Source organism: Boleophthalmus pectinirostris, unplaced genomic scaffold (genome assembly GCF_026225935.1).
Source record: "Boleophthalmus pectinirostris isolate CB_2022bp ecotype Guang Dong unplaced genomic scaffold, ASM2622593v1 HiC_scaffold_6, whole genome shotgun sequence".
NCBI lineage: Eukaryota > Metazoa > Chordata > Actinopteri > Gobiiformes > Gobiidae > Boleophthalmus > Boleophthalmus pectinirostris.
In genome coordinates, this window is record NW_026571447.1 from 20,825,767 (window position 1) to 20,848,603 (window position 22,837).

The following is a 22,837-nucleotide window of genomic DNA, read 5'->3' on the forward strand; positions in this document are numbered from 1 at the left end:
CAGATACCAGTTTGGAATCAGAAGGGATCACATTACCAATATCTGGTAATAAACTCATAGTGACTTAATGGTTATTAGTATTTATAAGATGGTTCCATTCGATCCATGTAATTGAAAAGTATGAATGGTAACAATATTTTTCTAGAGTAAATAAAATATGTCTTAACATTATTGTATCCAAGCCCCACCCCTCCCTCTCTGCAGTGCTGTGTTTGTCTTGAGTGTGTACATGGGGATGCGTTGGTATATGGAGGATGTCACCCTCAAGGCCCCGCAGGCCTCACATTTCAGCCCAGAGATCATGAGATGTGACAGGATGTGACTTTTCACTTTCCTCTCTTTATCATCTCAGGGATCGCTCTGCAGCAGCACGCCTTCAATGCCACTGAGCAGACACAGCGCTCCGCTGCTCATTTCCAGTCCAGCAGAGACACAGGAAACACATCAGCCACGTCAGCCATGTTGGATCTGCTTTAAGGAAAGGCATTTAACCTAAGAGAGCATTTGTTAATATCAGCTTTAATCGTGTCATAAGCCTTGTATTGATGCTGCATTACTTAGGCCAGTTTCAAGGATGGGTAAATGTGGAAGTTACATTAAGAAGACCATTCAGATTAACGCCAAATGTACAGATCACATTACTTTACAAATGGTGGCTAACAGGATGCTAACAGAAAAAGGCACAACAAGGAATGATATGAAATAATTCCAACAGTTGTAGTGTGCTTGTTGTATTTTGAACTCTCACATATATATAATTATGATAATTTATGCCTCTGGTATATTTCAGGTTAAATCAAAGAATTTACCCTGTACTGACATAGAGAATTGGCTCAAATGAAATAGAATAAAATAGACATATGGAGGGTTTACTTTGAAACAGTAAATTAGGACATATTTTATGAATTCAGTCATCTAAGGTTTGTTGTTGTTTTTTTAGAATGATCATTCTAATTCCAGTTGTAGTGTGTTTTGAGCTCTCACATTTCAGTTTAGTACATGTTTTGAATAGATTGTTTGTGTATCACAATAAACTACTTGAAACATATATAATTGAAGTAGCAATACATTTTAACAACAGACTACTTTCAAAGCCTTTATCCTTTGTGTGTGCGCTTTCATGAGGACATAAATGATCTTTGCCTTATCCATCCACTGAATGTAACTGATGCCAAACACACACACAGAAACACGTCTGGAGCACTCAATCCTTCCCATTTCCTCCATGACAGTAAAATATTTGAACATACGGCTGCATTTTCTTTATCATGTCCCATAAAAATAGTAATTTGCCCGTGCCTCTTGTAGCACAATATGGTCGGCGGTGTGTTTTTACTGATAATGTAGAGATGACAGATAGGTCCATACTGGGAGGTTTCACTTCACTGTGGATACCAGTGTAATAAATTGCATAGAGAAGCGAGTGGAAGAGGTGCCCAAAAGAGATAGACGAAAAGAGATAGGCCCACAGATAAAGACCGCTAAGACATCTCTCTTCACTGGCCAGTAGAAGGCTGCACTCTGGGCAGTGATTATACGCTATGAAAATGTAGGATTAATTAGGCCGGTGAGGGAAGGCAACCCTGTCTCATTACTGGCACACTATCCCCCCTCAAAGATATCACCGCTAACATGGCCATCGCACTAATGCCAACAGACAAAGTCCTCTCTTCTTTGCCCATCGCCCTTATTATCTTATTTAAAGCCACTTAAGAAGGGCCCCAAAGGTGAGCAACATGCTAGCACTTCTTCATCCTCCTGCTATGCGCTTAATCACAGCCTCTCACCTACTCCTCTATACTTGAAATGTATGTGATCCACAAAAGAGAGTTTCCTACAGGCGCTAACATGTGTGACTGGGCGGAGCGAGGACAATGGTGGCACACTTTCCACTTTGTCACAGGAATAATTAGTCTTTGGAGACTCTGGCCTCACAGAGTGTTGATCCACTGTTCCTCTGGCCTTATCCTTTTCTCAGATAAAATGTGACACAAGCAGAGCCTTCTCTCCTCAGAACATCTGCGATTCTCCATCATGCACTGCTCATAGTCCAGGTTTATCTGCACTATTGGTCAAACAGATAGATTACACAGACAGTTTCAACCTGGAAGTAGGAGATGTCATATTTGAATAAGTAAGTAGTCAATAACTAAGTAGTCAATAACATGATCACAATAAATATTAGAAAGGTTTTGATGTTTTCATAATAACTGCAAACCATCCACACATGTTTTTTTCCAGTTATTTCCTGAGCATAGAAGAACTGGCAGTTTTCAGATTCTGTGATGATGTGTTACTGTCAGGTGTTGCCAGATTTCCCTATTGCATTCTCGTAAGAAGTACCTAATATGTAAATTAAGATTTTACACCCAACCTGATTATTTCTACTAGTGAATAAGCCCTAGAACTTGCTTTATCAAAACAAAAACCTGCATTTTAACAATATTAATTTTAGCTTCTCTCCATCTAAACTAAATACTATTGAATTATCCATGGCTTTCAGATAAAGAATGATCACTGTTGCCATAGAAATTAACAATTCAAGACCCCACTATATACCAACTATACCAAGATGTCAGTGTTTCTAGAAAAGGTAAGTCCAGCCAGAGAGCAAAGTTGACCCCTCTCTGTTCCTTTGTACGCAAACCCTTTTATCTTCATGCAAGTCCTCCACACAATCCACTTTTTGATATTTGTATTATATGTATCAGATCAAGCCGGTGGTCTTGTTTGTAGAGCAGGGAGTGTCTGCATTTTCTTGATTTAATATTTCTTCGATTCATTATTTAAAGGGCCCATGTTACTTTTATTTATTATTGTTTGATCTATCTTGTAATTTTGTTTAATCATCAAAAACATACCTGGAGTTGTGTGTTGTTTTATTCACACAGATTTAAAACACAGATCCTGCAGTTAGGATATGTTCTTCTCTCAAACTGAAAGCACTTACACCTTGTGATGTCATGTGGTAATACTGGAATTGGACTCCATGCACCTTCACTAGAATCATTTAGGTGATTTCAGCCCTGGAATTGCCAATTTCTACTGAACTAAAGGTTTGGTTCACTTGAAAACTACTACTAGATGACATGGCAAAGTGGAATGGAGCATTTTGAGCTGTGGAGATGTAGACAGACTAGTAATACAGGGTTACTCAAACGTGAATGAAACAAAACACAACTACAGGTAAGTGTTTGATGAGGCAACAACATTCAAACATGATTTAAACCTCAAAAGGATCAATTTTGCATAATATGGGACCTTTAAATAGACTGATAGAAGGCATGCACATTGACACTGACTGCATCCACTCATGTGTGCTGCTTACATGGTTTGACCCTATTGCCCTGTGCTGCTCATGTCTCCATCTCCATTGTACGTTGTTGTGAAGCCGACATCACGAAAACTAATTGGATTGTTGAGTCAATCAGCGTCCCACAGGTACATAACATGGGTGCAGACAACAACAAACCTGTCTAATTGCCCTGAACATGATTACACCTCTCACTAGGACTGAGTGCTTTCAAACGTGCTTGTTTTTGTTTTTGATTGCAAAGTCGTTACATGTGCTAATTGTGCCGTGCAATCCTGTTTCAAGTGAGGATATGCTGCTAAGACATGGAAGCCTTAAATTGATAAAGATTCACTGCAATAAATAGCCCTTTTCTCTTCAGCTTGTGTCATGGTGTAAGTATATGGTTCAGCTAATAATACAAATATTTGCTCTCAAAATAAAGCTCAAAATTTACACAAATTAAAGATCTTATACTATACAAAACTGATTCTTGTTAACTTTAAGTCATGTTATAATGTTGTGACCTACTAAAAACCAAACAGGGAGTTGTGTTATGTTTCATTTACTTATGTTTGAGTAACCCTTTATTATTAGCCTGTCTGCTCCCCAAAGCTTAAAATGCTCTGTTCCACCTTGTGATGTCATGAAGCGCTAGTTTTCTAGTGAACGGCTTCTTTTTTACTTTTAGTTCAACAGAAACTGGCAATAACAAGTCTGAAATGTTCCAAATGATTCTTAGAAATGGAGCACTTTTTGTTTTTTACTTTATCACCACATGACATCACAAGGAGGAAAGAACTCAGGCTAAGTATGCAGGGTTTTGTGTGTTAAACATGTGTGAATGAAACAAAACACAACTTCAGGTATGTTTTTGATGAGGAAACAACATTATAACATAGATCAGTAAACAGTGTAATATGGGCCCCTAATATGGGACGCAGTTAATACATGTTTTGAATAGATTGTTTCTGTGTCACAATAAACTACTTGAAACATATATAACTGAAGCAGCAATACATTTTAACAATGGACTACTTTCAAAGCCTTCATGCTTTGTATGCGTGCTTTCATAAGGACATAAATAATGATCCATCCTTCATGATGTGAAATATTTGAACATACGGCTGCATTTTCTGTATTCACTGGAATAAATAGCCGTTTTTCTCTTCATCTTATGTCATGGTGAAAGTATAGGATTCAGCTAATAATTTCAATATTTGCTCTTGAAATAAAGTAAAGCTAACAAGCTCAAAATGTACACAAATTAAGTATGGATGTAAAAAAAGTACTGCGTGTCTTCCTTCTATCTATCTAGACGTAATTACCCAAGGTGCACTGTGATAACGCCTACAGTCACTCCTCATTTTCAGGGCCGCCTGGAACTCCACTCAATTAAGTAATAAAACATGTTCTCTACTATTAACCTCTATCCCATGAACATTTCAATAGGGCGCATCCATAATTGACGTGAGCTTGGCAAGACATTTGTGAGTAAGAGACAGAGGGAGAGAGAAACAGAGAGGGAAACAGAGAGAGAGGGAAAGAAACAGAGAGAGACAGAGAGAGAGAGATCGTTTTGTCAAAGTATAAGAACAGATGTTTACACTTCTGCTTTTCTTCTCCATGCTTTCACACTTGTACAGGTTCATCTGCTGGTAACATTCAGCAGCATGTTACAGACATTTTATGCCTAATTAAAATCAGTATTACTAGTGATGCAAAACAAAAAAATTAATTCCAGTCACAATTTTATAATCATTCCTGTTAGTTGAGTACAATTGAGAATAGCTATTGCTGTGTTTTCTTTACTTTTGTATCCTAAATAAGGTTAACATCATTTAAATCTTCAGTAATGGTTACTACTATAATAACCACAGATAGCTTAATATAGTCTAATGAACAAATAGTCTTTACTAAGAATAATTAAGGTATGGTTATCAGAAAGTGGTACCACGACTTATTCATGTATTATAAAGTAATCCTTGTAATAAAAGGTGCACTGAAGGTGAGCTGTGGCCTGATGCAGATACAGTCCTTTGTAGTAACACTGGTCAGTGGCAGTGAGTAGAAGTACAGCGTGATGCAAGCATTGAGTTGGCCCGCAGTCAGATCAGGAGAGGCCCCGGAGGCATTCACTGAAGTCCCAGGCTGCCAGTGCACTCCTACAGCCGACTGCCAATGTGCTACACTTACACTGTGATACACAATAAAGAGCGTGTGGGCCATCTGTGGTGTCCCCTGCAGTGATTTGGGACCACCACTACAGGCGAACACCACACCTTCACTGCACCGCTGTTACCTGTACCTGACAAATTCTGCAAAGGCAACGTTTTTAAAAGGGGAGCATACTGAAATTATAGAAGGCTAAAATGCAGCTACTGACACTTCACAACTGCTGTTATCAACATAGCATGGGGATGTAATGCTAACTGAAAGCACTGCTCTGTTAGAAGCTCTGTTAGACATTGATTTGAGCAGAAAGACTTGATTTTGTGGCCATCTTTTTGTTGAAAATCAAACACCTAAAAAGAACCATGAACCTGCATATTGAAAATGAAAATGAATGTTCAGATTACAATATATTAACATTTTTGTCAATTTTTGCTAATGTGCTCATTATGTCACCATGGTAACTATTGCACATTCGGTCAATAGAGATGCAGACATGTAAAACACCCCCAGCATGATGTCACTGCAAAGCATCAATATTACGATTCAAGATAAATTGATCCCCCTGTGCCCATGACAGGTTGCCCCTTGACACCACTATGGGTTTCAGAGTGTCTGTTAACAATTCAAAACACAATATTATTTTCAAAAATAGTCAACAGTCCATAAAATGGAGTCTGTAAACAGGAATTTGAAATTCATAAATAAGGACAATAAAGGCTACCCTGACCTATATTGGGCTTTTAATACTTAAACTTATTTTGAACTGTGCCCTTAACATTTTACAGAGGAAGAGCCCTTGCAGATAGTTTGAAGTCACACCTGAAATACAATATAGCGCATTAGGTTACAAAGTTTTTGTTTTGTTTACTACCTTTTATTCCACAAACTTCCTTGATCTTTGGTTTAGCTTTGTGGAGGGCCCTTTGTCTTCTTGTTGAGGTCACCATATTGGATATTCATATTACAATAACGGTTTTGTAAATTTTTCAGCTTCACAGATGTCTGCATACAGGCACTGCCGACAAAAGATACAGGGGAGAAAGAATAAAGTGGAGCATATAGGTTTCCAAGTATTAATTTTCAAATGTCAAAAGCTATGGTAATCAATCAATCAGGTGACCTACTTCAGCGACAGTGCAGCGCTATTATTGGTTCCATTACAAAAGTACGTCTCCTGTCCCAAATTTCTATGTCCCGTTTCAGACCTGGATCAGGCTCTAGCCACTGATTACAGAGTCCCGCCTTTGGGAGCGACTGGTTTAGCTCTCGTGATGTCACTGGCAGTTAGCGTTGGGGGGAAAGCCTCAGCAGCGTCTCTAACTGTAGCCTGCTTTGACTGCTGTATGTTTGTGTTGGACGTCTGCACCGCTGGCCTGATGCTAAACAGACACTGAAAGCAACACTGTGCATAGGGAGTGTGCGGAAGAACCTGTGGCATGCTGGGTAACCGGACCTGGAAAAGTAAAGGACTGACTGGCAAAATGTCACTCGTCACAAAAGGCTGGAGTTAGGGTCTGAGGTCAAAGGTCAATAACTAGGGGAATAGTATTTATACACAGATTTGAGGATCTTGTCAAATAAGGTGGTCATAATAAGGTTGTCTGTTTATGACCCATCTGTAATGGCACTGGGGTAAATGATCATCAGGGGCAGTGGGTGATCAAAGTAGAATAGCCTCCATGATTTTTGAGCTGTCTTTACTATCAGCTTCAGAAAGTAGTTGATAGTGAAAACAGGAGCACATAGACCTTCCATAACAGGACTGCACAAACCAAAACCTAAGCACTATTCAAGAATCACCAGTGTAACGTTGTCATCATAGATAGGTCCATTTGTGATCATGTGATAAGGTAGTAACCTTTCTCCATATAGTTTATGCTGAAACATACATTAAATTGCAAAATAAGCGAGAATGGGAAAACAACAACTGATTTATGCCAATAATGCCTCCCATGACATAATATGAAATGTGACTAATGAACCGCACAAAGAGTAAAGAGTAGATACTCTCAGGAGGAGGCGCTAAGATGGCCGCTCAGGAAACAAGGCTGGAGAGAGAAGGGAGATGTGGGACCTGGCAGGAATCAATGTGGCATGTCAAGGCTCCCATTATATGTAGTGCCAGTCCATAAACAGCATAGTCTATCTATACTACGACCATGAGTCATTGGGAATTATAATTTAGAAAATCTTTGACTCTGGATGATTCAAGTTTACATTACTCTATGATGAGAGCCCTGAGCAATTGTTGAAATATAGTGCAACTTATGTATACTGTGCATTAACACACATACAGCTGTACAGGCAAACTCATAGACACACTTGCATCAGGAGGCTAATTACTGTAGCTCATGCGTTACTGATACCATCTCTTATTTTTCTCCCTTTCCATGTCTAATGGTTGTGACAGTAAATGAAGAATGCCTGGAGGGGCATTTTCATTGTGACACATTTAAGAATGCCAGGAAAAGCAGATCTTGAGTGTGTCTGTGTGTTTGTGTGTGCGTATGTGTGTGGGGGAAGGGGGGGCAGCGTGGCTTGGCTCTTTACAATTCTTCAAAGTGCTGTCACAAAACGCAAACACACACTCCCAAGCCTCATGCGATCTGTTCAAAAATCTCCATCAGAGAATCAGCATTAATTGTCATCTGTCACAGCTGAAGCCATGCGAGGGCCGTTTCCATCAAAATGAGAGCAGGGAAAGTGTCTGATAGAGTGTGACGGCTCCAGGGTGCGCTGGCGTCTAGGGGCATCTCTCGGCCCAAAATCAAGCCTTTATTGTGGGGGAAGGAGCTGAGGGCCTCCTTCTAATCTGACGCCCATTCTCCTGTCTCTCACCTGCAGGTGGGAGCTCACGCGGCTCTGGCCTGTGCACAATCAGCCCCTCTCCCTCCATCTGCGGCCCTCCCTCCTGCCTCACTCACCCCATCCATCTCTACTGCAGGTGCTCGCCTCAGATGCTGCACTTGTTCACAATTAGCTGCTTTCATTTGTGCCGAGAAAATGCTCAGTTGCTTTTTCTGGAAATTCCTCACTAATTTTGTCTTTTTTTCTTCTCCCCAGTTTTGTTTCAGTAGTTCTGTCTTGTCTTCTTGCCCTCCCCTCTCCCCTCCCCTCTTGCTTTACCTATCTATCTATAGTCCAGCAGATGCTGTCCCATTTGTACTCTCCCCCATGACATTCCTATGGGGGATTGCTTAAGGATTCAGGAGCCTCTGCGCTCATGGATCACACTGACACTTGGTCAGCATCAGCAGATTATGAACTATAGGCGCCTGACACCCAACCATTGTTCCTCCATCTAAATATGAACAATAAGAGCCATCCAACGCCCACTCTGACAGCTTATTCGCTCTTATCACTCCCGTGGAGTCGCCCGGCATGATCTGGGCTCTTCCCCCCATCCTCCCCCCTGTACATGCCCCTCTCACCCTCCTCTTGCTCCAAATCCCCAACTCTACTTTGCCCTTTCTGAGTCCAGCCGGGCTGGGGGTCCAGAGTGTAAGAGAGACTGGAAGGTAGAACAGTGCTTGTGGACAGATACAAAATGGTTTAAAGATCAAAAGGGTAACAATAATTATGGTTTAAGGTTATTTAAGGACATTTATCATAAGAGAAACTAAACCGCTAGCATTTTTGGAACAGTTGGCATCACATAAACCTCCCAGAAAACTTTATATAAGAGTCTGAGCTGGAGTACATTTACACTAGCAGACTTTGATTCTGCCTCCAAATCACTGTCACCTGACACATGGCAGCGTTCCCATTCCCTAATTGCTCATAACTGTCACTTGTCAAATAAAGCAAATCTGGCATCTGCATTACCCCAAACAATAAACCCTATACATTATGATGTGCTACAAACAGACAGGACGCAAAACAATACCTTAAGTCTCTGCTGCAACATGTAGGCAGGATGTGGATATACCAGCGGGTAGCACTGTCTTTGGATGTCATTCTAGTTTGGATGTTCTGGTGCCACTGATCTGCACATCTCTGTCAGCGTCACAACTTTAGCTGGCTTCTAATGAGAGCGGACCAGTGTTTTGACGACACACCTAAAGAACAGAATGTAGAAGGAGGATAGGCCTGTGAGAAGAGAAGAGCAGTGGAGAGTGGAGAGACTTTCTGAGCCAGGCAGGAATTAACAGGACCCTAGGGACGGTCCAGATCAGAGCTGAGGATCCCGTGGGAGCACTTACCACAGGGGCCCCCCACGCTTGTTACAGCAAGGCAGGGGCCACTAGGGGACTCCCAGGGCTTCACTTCACAAATGTGGGGCTCAATTTGCCATGCAAGATGGTTAAAGGCAGCCGGTCAGGGTGGCTGCAGAAGAAGCAGGCTGCAATTATATCCTGCTCTGAAATCAAGAAATAAAGCATCAAGATTAACCGAAGGAAAATATTAATAACGAAAGCTTAAGTGGAGTTAAGGTTTGTTTCAGGAGTAGACTAAAATGAAAACAAGACTAAACAAAAATGACACATGATCAAAACAGGACTAAAGCATGAATTATGGGCTAACAGTTGTAGAGTCCCTCACAATTCAATACAATAAACAATACAAGTCTCATGGTGCAGTGATATAACAATAATATCATGGTAATGACAATACATTAGATGGTATTCTGTAATGAATCATTATTTTTAAAGAAACAAACATTTTTACAACTTTATTCATTAAACCAATGAGTGCAAACCTTCAAGAAGCAAAGCAGTGAATATGTCTGCTTCGGCTGGGTATCATTAAGAAGTTGCTGATAGGATACATACCTCGATACATAGGCCATGGTACAATACATCTCGATACAGTGAGCTTTCCATTTAGATACGATTCAGTACAATATATATTCAATAAAAAATAAAGGTTAAATCATGACTGTGATACTAAAAGTCTTTGTTAAACCACTTCTGCAAAGTTCATATGAAACACCAATAGTTTAATCCTCAAAACAGTGAATATGTGAAATGTATCGCATAAACAAGTTCCCTTCCACAAAACAAGCAACAAAACTGTAGCACTGTAACAAAATAATTTTGTAAAATATACCAAAAAATACTCTTGGTGATATATCGATACAGGAGCCCATGGTATCGATGTTGTATCAGCACATTAAATGATACAATATATCAATATTTTGATATTTTTGCACACCCCTAATGTCTGCATTACCTTAACTTTTTTTCTTTTCAAAATAGGAATCAAATTTGTACTCCCACAACATAGTTTTATAAAATATACATAGCAATCTATCTACGCAGCAGCCTACAATATCAATCCTGTAAAGCCAAATTATATCACAATATTTTGATATTATTACACACATCTAGACTCAAGCAACTCTAAACCAGGTTATATTTTAAATGACGTGTAATGAAGACCAAGCCAAGTCTAAAACTGGTCCAAACCCATGCAACATTACTGGCACCACAGTTCAAAAAACGGCAATGACATTATAACAAGCTCAGATATGTTTAAGATCAATTTGGAAATAAATCTTCTCAATGGACGCGTTCCTCTTCAATGAGAGCATTATACTTAAAGGCTAACTCCAGTGTAGGGTTTTTAGACGGTCGAAAATGCCAAGGCGGATCACTGGGGATGAGCGAATTAGCCAATAATACCACTCCTGTTGAATGACACAGACACAAGCCATCGACAGCGCTATAAATTTGCCACGCACACATCACATAAAATTCAGCACCAGTGACAATAAAGCTCAATCCTGCAAATGAGATCAGCGGACCTTAAGATAAAATGAAATATTAAGGAGATGGCTAAGAGAGGGCCATTTGTGAGCGCAGCAAAATTTGACATTTTTATTTTTTGCTAAACTGCTAACACATATGGGCCCATTTATAAACATTTCACACACTGACAAGAATCCAGCTGGACAAGAGCGTAATAAATGAAAGCAGAGATTTGTCACAAGGGCAGAGTGTGCACTTTTTAACGTGAAATGTGTCTCATCTGCAAATGTTCAGCTTTTCCTGTTTTTTTGGATAGCGAGGAGGAAAAAAAAAGTCCAGATAGAAGTTAGTCAGTGGTGTCAGAGCTCGAAACCACGGGAAGGGGCCTGGCTGTGTTAAATTAGTAAAAGATACCAACTGTTTTGTTTTTCAACCAACTGACAAAACATTTTCAACAAACTTTTAAAATGTGCTGAAAAATAAATCACTTTCGATGTGTTTTCAACTTCGCTGTTGTAGTCAATCAATCAGGTCCAAACTGTAGGAGCATGGTGGACATTTTTGTTTGGAAATGTCTTTTTTGGAAGCACATTGGCAGCACTGTTGGTTGGTTAGTTGCATATTTGTGTAACAGAATCAAATGTACCTTTTATGATGAGAGTTGTGCCGAGAAGGGATTCTGATATTTACCAATTCTATGAACATTCAAAGGGTCATAATCTTTTCTAGACACATGGAAGTCATTCACGTAAATAAATAAAATATTCTGCCATGCTGAGTCACCAAATTGGTTACAGGTTAACAATCATAACAGCAGTACATGGTGATTTAGTACTTAGTCACATGGACAGTCACAGCAGTCAATGGGGTCACAGTATGATTTCACAAAATACAAAAACAAAAACTTATTCTCACTAAGCAACTGTAACTCAAAACTTACTCACCACTGAGACCAAAATTCTACCAAGGCAATTTCTAATACAGATATCTTAATCTGGCCAATAAGCATTAATATTTCTGAATCTGATGCAAATTCTGTCTTTATAATTATATGTATCGTGTTTGGGCTGTGCTGACCTATTTTAGGCTTACAAAAGTTTCACCTTTTTGTGAAATATGTTAGAGTATGATTTCATGTTTCCCTCTCCTCGTCTGTCACGCTGTTTGTTTTGCTAAAATGAATATACCAACAGAATTAACCCCTATACGGCAGTGCTGACATGAAGCAGATGGCTGCAGCAGCTCTGTGGAAAGGTGTTATCGCAGGCTGACAGTGAAGATCTGCTATTTCCACAGCGTTGGGCTGGCTCTCACACACGTGGAGATGGAGAAAAAATAAAATTAAATTACACAAATTTAAATTTGTGTAATTTTTCAGTTTTCAAGCCAACCTAGTACCGCAGAATACCCATATTTTGGTTTAAAAGGGACATATTACTAACTTATAACAGAATTACCTCATCATTAGCTTAGTCAAAGGTGTATTTTGAGCAATTTATACACGTTTGAGGAATTCTGTATTGTCCTGCGCTCAAGTCCACTCGAGTTGTTCAATCCAGTACACAACCTAATACCTGAGGTTATGTGGGAGTAGAAATAATGCCAAAAAATAAGTTAATTTAATGATTCAAAGACCCCAACTGTTGTATTAGTCAATATTTTCCCAATTTGAAGAAGAACAGTGTGCAAGCGGACAGAGCAGTTGGTTGTCAATTTGTGTCACCATTGAGCTGTGTGGCAGTGGGTGGAGGGAGGGGGAGGTGAGGGTGGAGGGTGTGAGCCGAGGCAGGGATTAGTGTGATCAAAGACACCGATGCACAACCACATTGAGAAAGTAAGAGAAAGAGAGAGCCACGCTGGGCCACCCCCTCCCCACTTTTTCCATCAAAACATCACACAGAAGAGATGAAATATAATTGAATTCCATGAATACTGTAACTATTCATTTACAGTAACATAAAATGACAAAAGCATAGATAGTCAGTAAAAGATACACACGTTCTATTATTGGTAAAGTTGGTAAAGACCTCTGCCAAGGCATGACTAATTGGGAAAGGGCATAAAATATGGAAGTTTGTTCTATAGCAGTAGTTCTTTCATTTGTCATAAAGCACAATTTAAAGTTGAACTGAACACTAAATCCACTTTTTTCTGCTGCACTGTGTATATTTTTGGTCATTTTAGTGCAAACTAGGAACATTTGCAGCTTTCTTGTCAAAACTCTAAGTGTGTGCTGCCTTTAGTGTAATTTCCAGTAGTTGTTGATATCACATGAAACTGCACTGATTACAGTATATGTGTATGTCTGTTTACAAACTCCTGGCTGCAGGGGCGGAGTTTGAAGTGTGGATACCTGGCAAAATCACACTATTCCTCATATGTTCAGACTCCACCCCTCCTCTACCCTCACTCTTTCTTTTAGTCCTCCAGGTTCTGCCCAATCCACCAGCTCTGTTTGAAATGTGGTTGTGGTCGGAGTATAGGTGTTTAATTTTATAGGTGTTCCCACTTTGAGAAAACATTTGGCCTCCCGAGTACCACCAGATCAAGGTCTAAACTACAAAATTGTAATAGTTTAAGCAAAACTAACCCAAAGGAGGAGAGAAATGTGGATTAATTTGACTCTAAATATAGAAAATATTTGAAATGTAGAGGAATGCAGAGAAACCACTCTTCTAATGCATTTTTGGAATAAATTCTCTATTGATCAACAAAGGCGTTGTTCCATAAAGTGAAACAATCCATAAGAAATATTCCACTCTTTGATAATCCGAAACAAATCCAACACAAGTGATGAACCATGTTAAACCTTTCTGATAATAGCTATTGATTGAGCCCACCAAACTGACCACAAGCCAACATTAAATCCTTACTGTATACATGATGCTATACCAGACCTAACATATGTACATAAAAGCATTGGGGCTGCTGGCAGTCAGGCGCATGTAGAGAGAGACAGACAGGAAATAAACAAGTCAGGGTTTAATAGAATTGTACCTGCTGCCCTCAGGACACACACACACGAGCAGAGCATATCACCCGGGCATGCTAATACTGCCAAAGGGAAGCCAAAGTAATAGCACAGACATTAAGAAAATGATCCTGGGGCTGATATGTTTCCTATAGATGGCGACTAAAGTGAATTGCCATATTTATCATACTCTGGGAAACACAGGGAGCAAAGGAGAGAAAGAGAGAGAGCTCTACCCAAAGTGCTGTCCCTCTCAGATGTCCCCAGGAGTGAGGAGAGGTGCCCCGAGGAGAGAGGCCAACTTAAAGGGCGGATAATGTGGCGCGGTGCAAACCAGTGCACTGGCCTGGCATATCAAGTTCTACAGTTGCAAAAGATTAAAATACATGGGACAAATCCTATATATTTGTGTTTTGTTTCTTTTTTTTTTTAAATCTGATGGTTAGTTTTAGTTGTGTGCTGGGCATTAGTTTGGCATAATCTAATCCATACTTGCAGTTGTTTCACTTGTTGGAGTTGGGATCAGTATACACTTGGACCCACACATAAGCAAATTGTAAAATGTACATAATTGCCTATGTTTTATTGTGCAGATAAACTGTATTGATCAACAATATATAAACCTACCAATATATAAAGCTACCATTAGTAGGCCTTCTCTTTGAGTAGATAACTTAATAAAATAATAGAATAGAATAAAACCATTACCTTTTGTAGACGCTATTGACCGGTGGCTAGTCTTCAGCAGTTTGTGACTTGTAGTGACCTGAAATTTAATAACATTTTAATGTTTAGTTTGAGTTTAAGGTTAAGGTTTACTTCATGATCCCAATAGTAGGCATGGGCCAATACTGAAATTATCATGGCAAAAATAATTTTGATGGCAATATCATGATCATTATTTAAATTGTTGATAAAAATCTACTCAATTTAATTAATATTTTGTGTATTTAACCAACTGTTATTAAATTGTTGTAAAACCAACAATGACCTAGAAGAGAATATCATGGATAAATTATACATACACACAATGGGTCTAGGTTTGCACTTGAACAGAATCGAATGTTCTGAAAGATCACACAGCTGTCTCTCTACATCTTGCATCTGAAGTTGAAGGTAACAGTGCCAAGCACACATCCTTATCAGATTGTAAGGGATAAAGTCAGCAGATAAATACAAGATAGTAGTTGCTGTTGTGTTCCACTTCTTTCACTCACCCCTCCTTCTGTATGCTTATGTGGGTCCCTTTCCTCTTCTCTCACTGCCCTTTTCCGGCTCTCCAATTAGGCTCGGGCGGCAGGTTTCCATCAGCTGTCGCTCGTCTGCAGCAGCACTCTTCAGAGCAGGGGCCTGTCAGGAAATGAACTCATCACGAGCTGACAGCTGCTAATTTCTGCCTCTTCCATGTCACACGAGTGGCCTGCTGCAGTTAATAATGAGCCATCCAGCACTGATTAGGGAGATACATGGGGAGGAGGGGAGAGGGAGGCTGGGGTCCGCACAATACTGTACACAATCACTCAAGACGACACACGCAGGGATGTTAGAGGAGCGACACTGACTGATGTGCCTATTCAGGGAAACACGGAAACTTTATGAGGAGAATAGACTCACAGTATGAATGTTAGCTACAGCTGAAGGCACAAAAATCATTTGTTCAAGTTATTTTCTGACCATGACCTCGACCTTTAGATTTATGTCATGCATTTCAACTACAGCATAAAAAATGCACAAAACTACTCACAAGTTATACAGAAAATCTTTTAAATGTGAAACTTAAAATGTGCAGACTTGTTGGGAGGTTTTCTGGTCATTGTTTTGCCTTGAGTGTTCCACAGTAAGGCATAAAATGTAAATATCCTCATAGAGACATCCAGGTGATGCTACCAGACCAAAGACAAGTATTGTCTTTGCAATAAACAGGCCTGTAATTGAGTAATGGAAGGTAGATACGATTAAAACTATATTGCTCGACATTACATGCAAAACAATATTATATCCATGAGACCAGCAGGTGGGGCACCATCCATCAGAAAACTTTTTTAATTAACTTAACTTAGTTTCTAATATTGTAATACATTTTTTTCCAAATTATTTTCTATAAAGATCGCCTCAGATGTTCAATACAGGGGCCCCAATACAACCTTTTACTCAGAATTAAGCACCAATTTCAAACAATAGACGACTGAATATACTGACATGTTAACTTTATTTTCTTGAAAAATACATTTACTTTTGTGTGTAGTATATATCTCAATTAGATGTGCGCGGATTTCTGGTGCAGTTTCAGAGCAAAAACAAATCTTGATCGTGAGAACAATCCACTTGAGTGTAATTTTCTCAATTGTTTGACATAATGGAGACTTTACACTGCTGAATGTGGACTGACCAAGCCAGCAAGAGAGCATCAGCGAGAATAAAAGGTAGACAGGTGTTATGTGAAATTAAGAGTCCACCTCACTATATCCAACTGTGGAGTTTGGATTTTACTGCTCTTTCACTGCTCTCTCACTGCCCTCATCTCTCTCTATCCATCTGTAATCCTCCTCCACTTTCTCCCCTCTGCCCACCTCCTCTCTGCGTGTGTGGAAGGGATGGTCTTTTGATGCCTTTTGGTCCAAGTGCTCTCTCTCTCTGCTTCCAGTGGTCAGCCATTGTGTTGTATAGCCGTCATAGCGTTCTCCCACTCACTCCATCAGAAAAGCGGGCCTGTGTAGGGGCCTAAATGAATATTGATTCTCCCTCCAGTGCTGAATACTGCAGGGGAAAAAAAGAATAGAGTGTTGTAGGCAATGAGCAGAATGGGCCTGATGGAGGCAGAGAATGAGGAAGACGATTAGGATGATGGTGATCATGATGGCGATAATGATAATGGTAATGACTGTGTTAGTGATCAGAAAGCATGATGGGGCCTAGCAGCTGATGCATGTACTTGTTGCGTCTGTAATAGCATATAGTGGAGTAGTGCATTGTGTGATATACGAAGCTGTAGGGGACTTAAAGGGTCTGTATTATGCTGTTTTTTGATCTGTGTTATAATGTTGTTTCCTCATCATAAACATACCTGGAGTTGTTTTTCATTCATACATGTTTAACACACAAACCCTGCATAGTCTGAGTCTGAGTTTTTCTCTCAAACAGAAAATATACCTTGTGATGTCATCTGGTAATACAGGAAGTACTCCACTGTGTTTTTAAAATCTATACATCTTCAACAGAATCTTTTGGATGATTTCAGCCCTGGAATTGCCAATCTCAACTGAACAAAAGGTCAAATGTAGCCGTTAAATTAAAAGCATTTTAAGCTTTGGAGATGTAGACAGACTAATAATAGAGGATTACTTAAACATGCCTGATGAAACAAGACACAACTCATCTGGCTGTGGCTCGGTTCAGTTTGCAGGTGTGAGTGAGGGCCATAGAATCCCTAAGCAAACCTGGCACGGTTCGGAAAGTCCTAGTGTGAGTGTGCCCTAAGTCAAAGAATGAAATAAGCAGGCTGTTAAGTATTGTAGGTACTTTAAAGGTGAAAGCTTTCAAGATTAAGGATCACAGCTAAAAATAGTATATTTCAAAATATTAAAAAGCGTCAAGACACAATTTTTAAAACTCTGATTCTTAATTTATTGTTGAAAAAGATAATCCTTCAATTTCTCAATTTATTGACTTTACAAATAGGAAGCCTGAAAAACGTTAGTGCACTTTATAAGAAAAGCTTACCATAATGACAAAAGAAAGATTAATCTACCAAATTCTAGATAGAAGTCATGTCAATTTCTAATTCATTTTGTCATAAGAACATTTGAGATGAGCAAATCACATAGCACAACATATCCACTGAGTTCTTACCTGTAAGAAATTAACAACAAAGCAAAAAAGAAAGAAAAAAAGAAAGAAAATCCAACAAAAAGCCAACAAAAGGAAGACTTGATGTGTAACTATGATAATGTTATCCCTCCAGTACTACATTATGAGGAGTCCCATCCACATAGACCACCATCTCCTTGTGCTCCTGTTGCTCCTGCTGCTCCGCTCCAGCTTCCCCATACAAACCCTCCTCCACTTGTAACGTGCAGTCATCCAGCTCTGTCACTATGTAATGTGTCCCGTCATTGTTCACGATCACCTGCGTCAGTCCTTCCTTCATCATCTGAGAAGCAGCCAACTGGAGCACCTCCTGCATGCCCCCTTGCCCTGTCCCCTCCACCACCTGTACCTCCTCCTGCTCCTGCTTCACCTCCACCTCCATCGGGCCCCCGTTCTCCACTGTCCCAACCATCTCGTGCACCACTGCACCTTGCATCTCCTCTTGCTGGCCCATTTCGGTGACGGCGCTCAGTAGGGCGTCGAGAGCAGTGGATGATTCTGACACAAGATGGCTTTGTCCTCTCACAGAAACTCCAGTCGCAAGCTGCTCCCTGGCCTCCCCTGACTCCAAAACAACATACTGGGTGCTGCCTCCGGCCAAGTGTGCCCCAGCAGATGCCACCTCTCTGCCAGACGCGATGACCTGTCCATCTTCTGTGATATGAAGGACCTCAGCTACTTGCCCCGCCATGGCTAGAGTCTGTAGAGTGGCAGCTGCCGACTCCTCCAAAGCTTGGTCGATGGACACTTCCCCTTCGCCATAGCCCTGGATGATGATGACTTGTTGGACCGGATCGTCCTGGCCTGAGTCCAGTGATGGTTTTCGGCGCACAGGGGAGCCCATGAGATCAGCTTCCACAAACGCAGCCCCTTGACCCTTCAGACGGCACTCAAACGACTTGGAAACAATACCTGAAAGACAAAACAAAAAGTGTTATAATGTGCTGGTTTTGTAGGTGTAAATGTACAAAACAATGATTCTCAACATTTTGTGCCAGTACTTATTGTGGCAATACTTTGCAGCTAGTCCTAAGGAATATTTTGCAGTTTAAGTCCTGATACAGTTTTATAGTAACAGTTAGTTATTTAGAGCTACAGCTTAAATATTTAACACTACTTAGTCCTGTCTTAGTATTAGTTTACCCTTGTTTTAGATCTGATGCTGAAGTCATCCATAGGTCTGTCATGATAATTACAATATCAATTTATTGTTCAATATATGCAAGCTAGAACAATATATTTTGGGGCCCATTATTTATCTTGGTTACTTTTTCTTTGTAATTGTGGGGAGATTTTACAGTAAAATAAATAACTTATTATTATCAGTTCATTCTGCCATTTACTTGTTGTGGCTCAAACTTTATAATGATACTGTGTCTTTAAAAATACCTTTACTGGGATTATCTTTGTGTCAGTGACATTAAGTAGTTTCAATATTATTGTTTATCGCAGTATATCTCTGAAGCAATATATATGCTTAAAAAGTGATTATCGTGGCATGCCTAGTCACGCACAGCCTTATACAAATATCCACACTGTGCATATCCTAACACTACCCAAATGCCCTGTCTGACTGGTTTAATTTACAGTTTTAACATCACAAGTGGCACAAAAAGGAGATGACCATAAGATAAGTTGATATTAAAGGTGATGTCACACTCTTCATATTTGTGTCATTTAATGCTTGAAAAGAGACAGAGCAGGAGATATTAGGCTGGCAGAAGAGTGTGCGAGATACAGCGAGTGCTAATTGAGCCACACTGTGCCCTCTCAGATCACAGGTTGCCATGGTGTTTCCAAGGTGATAGGACAGTGTTAGAAATGCAATTGTTTAAACAGCGCCCGCCTCAGTTAGACACTTGTGGGCTAATCTATGAAAAAAAAAAAAAAAAATACACTCAGTCACAAAAAGGGTTTGCCAATGTTATTAGATGAACACTTACAGGCAGACTTTGTCACAGTCACATGCAACCAACTTCAGTCTATCTTTAAACCATGTGTCAGAGAACAATGAGTCAGTTATATAAACATGGTGTCTTCATTTGTGAGGTTTTGACATACCCTTGTCCATACAAATGTGGCCAAGGCTGGTGTAGACTCTTACACAGAACACTTTGAGATCACACAGAGCATAAACACTGGCCACTTGTGGTCACTCTCTGGCTTATTGTCATGCCAGTCTAAACTGTGTATTTCTTTCATTTCCTAAACATTTCCTTTGCCTTTAAGTCTGAGTCAAACAATTTCTCAGAACCTCAACAAAACATACTTCAAAACATTTTACACTTCAACTTCTTAAAAGTTGACATTTGAGCTGCACAAGGTTTACCCCCAAAGGCAGAGGCAAGATCACAGAGATGTGAAAGAACAGAGAAACAAACTCATCAATCATTGATATTCCTATCTCCTGCTGACATTTAATGTCCTGTACTCACAAGGGTGACAGTGCTATCGGAAAGTTGTGCTCTGACCCAGGTGCGCCCTGTCCTCGTCCGGCGTAAACAGGAGAGAGCAGCACGCTCCCAAAACAACAGGAAGGCAAGTGGCCAGTGCTGCCACTTTGAGTTTAGGGAGAGTCTAAAGATGAAATGTGACTGCAAATGTCTTCATATCGATAGGTTGAGGAGTTTACTAGTGCTTTATGCTGTCCTGTTCAGTTGGACCATTGTCAGAATTTATACACGCGTCAGTACAATAAAGACATGGTCACAGAAGTGATGGAGATGGACAGACTAATAACTACAAATCTTAAAAAGAAGTGTATTCATTTGAAGGACTTGCATCTAATATAAGAAAACATATTATCAATTAAATTTTTTTTTAACAGAAATAACAGCTTTATAAAAGAAACAAGGCAATTTCCGCCTGTCCCTTTACCATTGCAAGTGTTTGTCGATTGAGCTAAAAAGCAAAATCTCTCTCACTCTAGCCTTTTGGAGTGAAAATGTCACTCAATGTAGGTCTTTGTTTAATAGTGACACTACAGAAAACATGAGTTCAGACCCCACTATTTGTTTCTTAAGTGACAAGCAGTAGCTAGCGCACGGAGGGGAAATAGTGCTGTCGAAAACAGCTAGAGGAAGTTGGCATTTGGAGCAGCAGAGGTTACCTATTTACACAGAGCTATGTGGCCATGCTAACTGCCTAAGCCAAAACACTGTGAGCCGCAAGGTCAGCCGCAGAGGACAATAACTCAATGGTGGTGCACTTTTCTGCTGGATAACCATAAAAACTGTGTGTGTGTGTGTTCTTGCATGTAAAACCTCCAGTTCTCATATATCCTCTTAATAATACACACAATTCATGCATGGACAAGCATTCCTGGCACCATTCATGTTTATAGGTAAGTGCATGTTTGCACCCTATGTATGTAGTAATATATAGTCTCTGTAATATCTAAAACAGTGTGTGCAATTTATTGTTAGTCTAACTTAGTCTAATGACTATTTTGTTCCTGTTTCTATGGCAAAATTTGTATTATTAATATGAAATATTTAAATATTTATATAATGAAACTACATTTTGACTAATCATAATTATATGTAGTCGTGTAACTGCAGGCTTTAAGAGAGTAAGCTGACAACCTGGAGAGACTTGATGGTTCAGTTCCACCTTCGACCCGGTATACAGTTATGCCATTGAACAAACTGGTGTCCCTGTGTAGTTGATTATGAATGGTCACGAGGTCAAATCTCTTGTTTCTTTCCACAGTTGTATATCCTCTTAATAACATAAAAACATGTTCTAATTCATGCATGGATGAGCCTTCCTGGTATCAGTCATGTTTATAGGTGAATGCCATATTGCTGTCCCATGTGGGTGGTAGCATCCTATATGGTCAGTCTATTATCTATATGTCTTATGTATATGTTTCTGAGGCGGTGGGGGTGGAGAGGAGCCTCACATTAGCTCTGTGCTGGCCCGCTGAGGTTTATGGAGTGTCACTCAGTTGCTGCAGCCGTGAATCAAGTTAATGTTGCAGATCCCATCTCTTCAGTTGTCCTGCACTCCCGGTGGAAGAACAACATTTGAAGAGCGTGATTTGGCCGCGGCGAGGAGCTGATGCCTGTTTAATATGTGTTTGGAGTGTTCTGACTCACTGACTGCTTTAACAGGAAGCAGGGAGATGGATAACGGAGAGGGAGGCAGCCGGCTTTATTGGCTGTGATTTGAAACAAGATGGAAGCTACTTGAGAGGAATAAAACGACAAGAGGCGGATGGGGCAGAGGGTCAATCATTTTGTATCAATCAAAGATATTAACATTTCTGCACAGTGTGTTATATAAGGTAAACTGCTAAATTAGTTTGCTGTAAGAAACTTTTCAGCACCACACCAACACAATGGTAACACCAAACTGTCCCTAAAAAAATCAATCCTGGGTCATACATCATGGGTCATGCATAGCTGTTTTCAAAATTATAAAAGCTGTAAATGAAAATGTGTTGTTTGCTACAGTGAAAAGCCATGAATTGGCAGGGCCATCCCCAGAGGATCAGATCTGCAGTTTTGAACAGGAAATCAATGAGCCGATCATTTTAGATCAATATTGAGGTTTACGATAAACAAAATGTGAAATAATGACCTTCAGTTTTAATTTATAAGAAATAAAGCATAATATGTAATATGTTTTAAAAGAATAACTAAAACCTTTTATATCCTGACAAATTAAATGTTAAACTTTTTTTTCTATCAGCTTTTAAATTTTCTTTCAAACACTTTAATACAGTACACTTTTTCAATAAATGCACTGCTTTTTTTGTAATATTATCATCAACCTATTTCAAAATGTGATTGCTCCTAATGAATGGGATGATACAGTAAATGAACTGGCCCTCATTGG

The 22,837-nt window shown here is 39.8% G+C and overlaps 2 protein-coding genes across 3 annotated transcripts in view; both read right to left on the reverse strand.

Annotated features, from left to right (window-relative positions):
* LOC110171584 (teashirt homolog 1) overlaps positions 1 to 9,448 on the reverse strand; it is a 64,907-nt gene extending 55,459 nt beyond the window's left edge. The window contains exon 1 of the mRNA XM_055163841.1: positions 9,354 to 9,448. The gene's annotated coding sequence lies outside the window, so the exon portion shown is untranslated. The remainder of the gene's footprint in view (positions 1 to 9,353) is intronic.
* An 8,280-nt stretch (positions 9,449 to 17,728) lies between these two features.
* Positions 17,729 to 22,837, reverse strand: part of znf407 (zinc finger protein 407) — a 114,848-nt gene continuing 109,739 nt past the window's right edge. For both annotated transcript variants that reach the window (XM_055164187.1, XM_020937154.2), the window contains one exon: positions 17,729 to 18,907. In XM_055164187.1, coding sequence (XP_055020162.1) covers positions 18,078 to 18,907 — 830 coding nt within the window. In that variant the 3' untranslated portion in view covers positions 17,729 to 18,077. The remainder of the gene's footprint in view (positions 18,908 to 22,837) is intronic.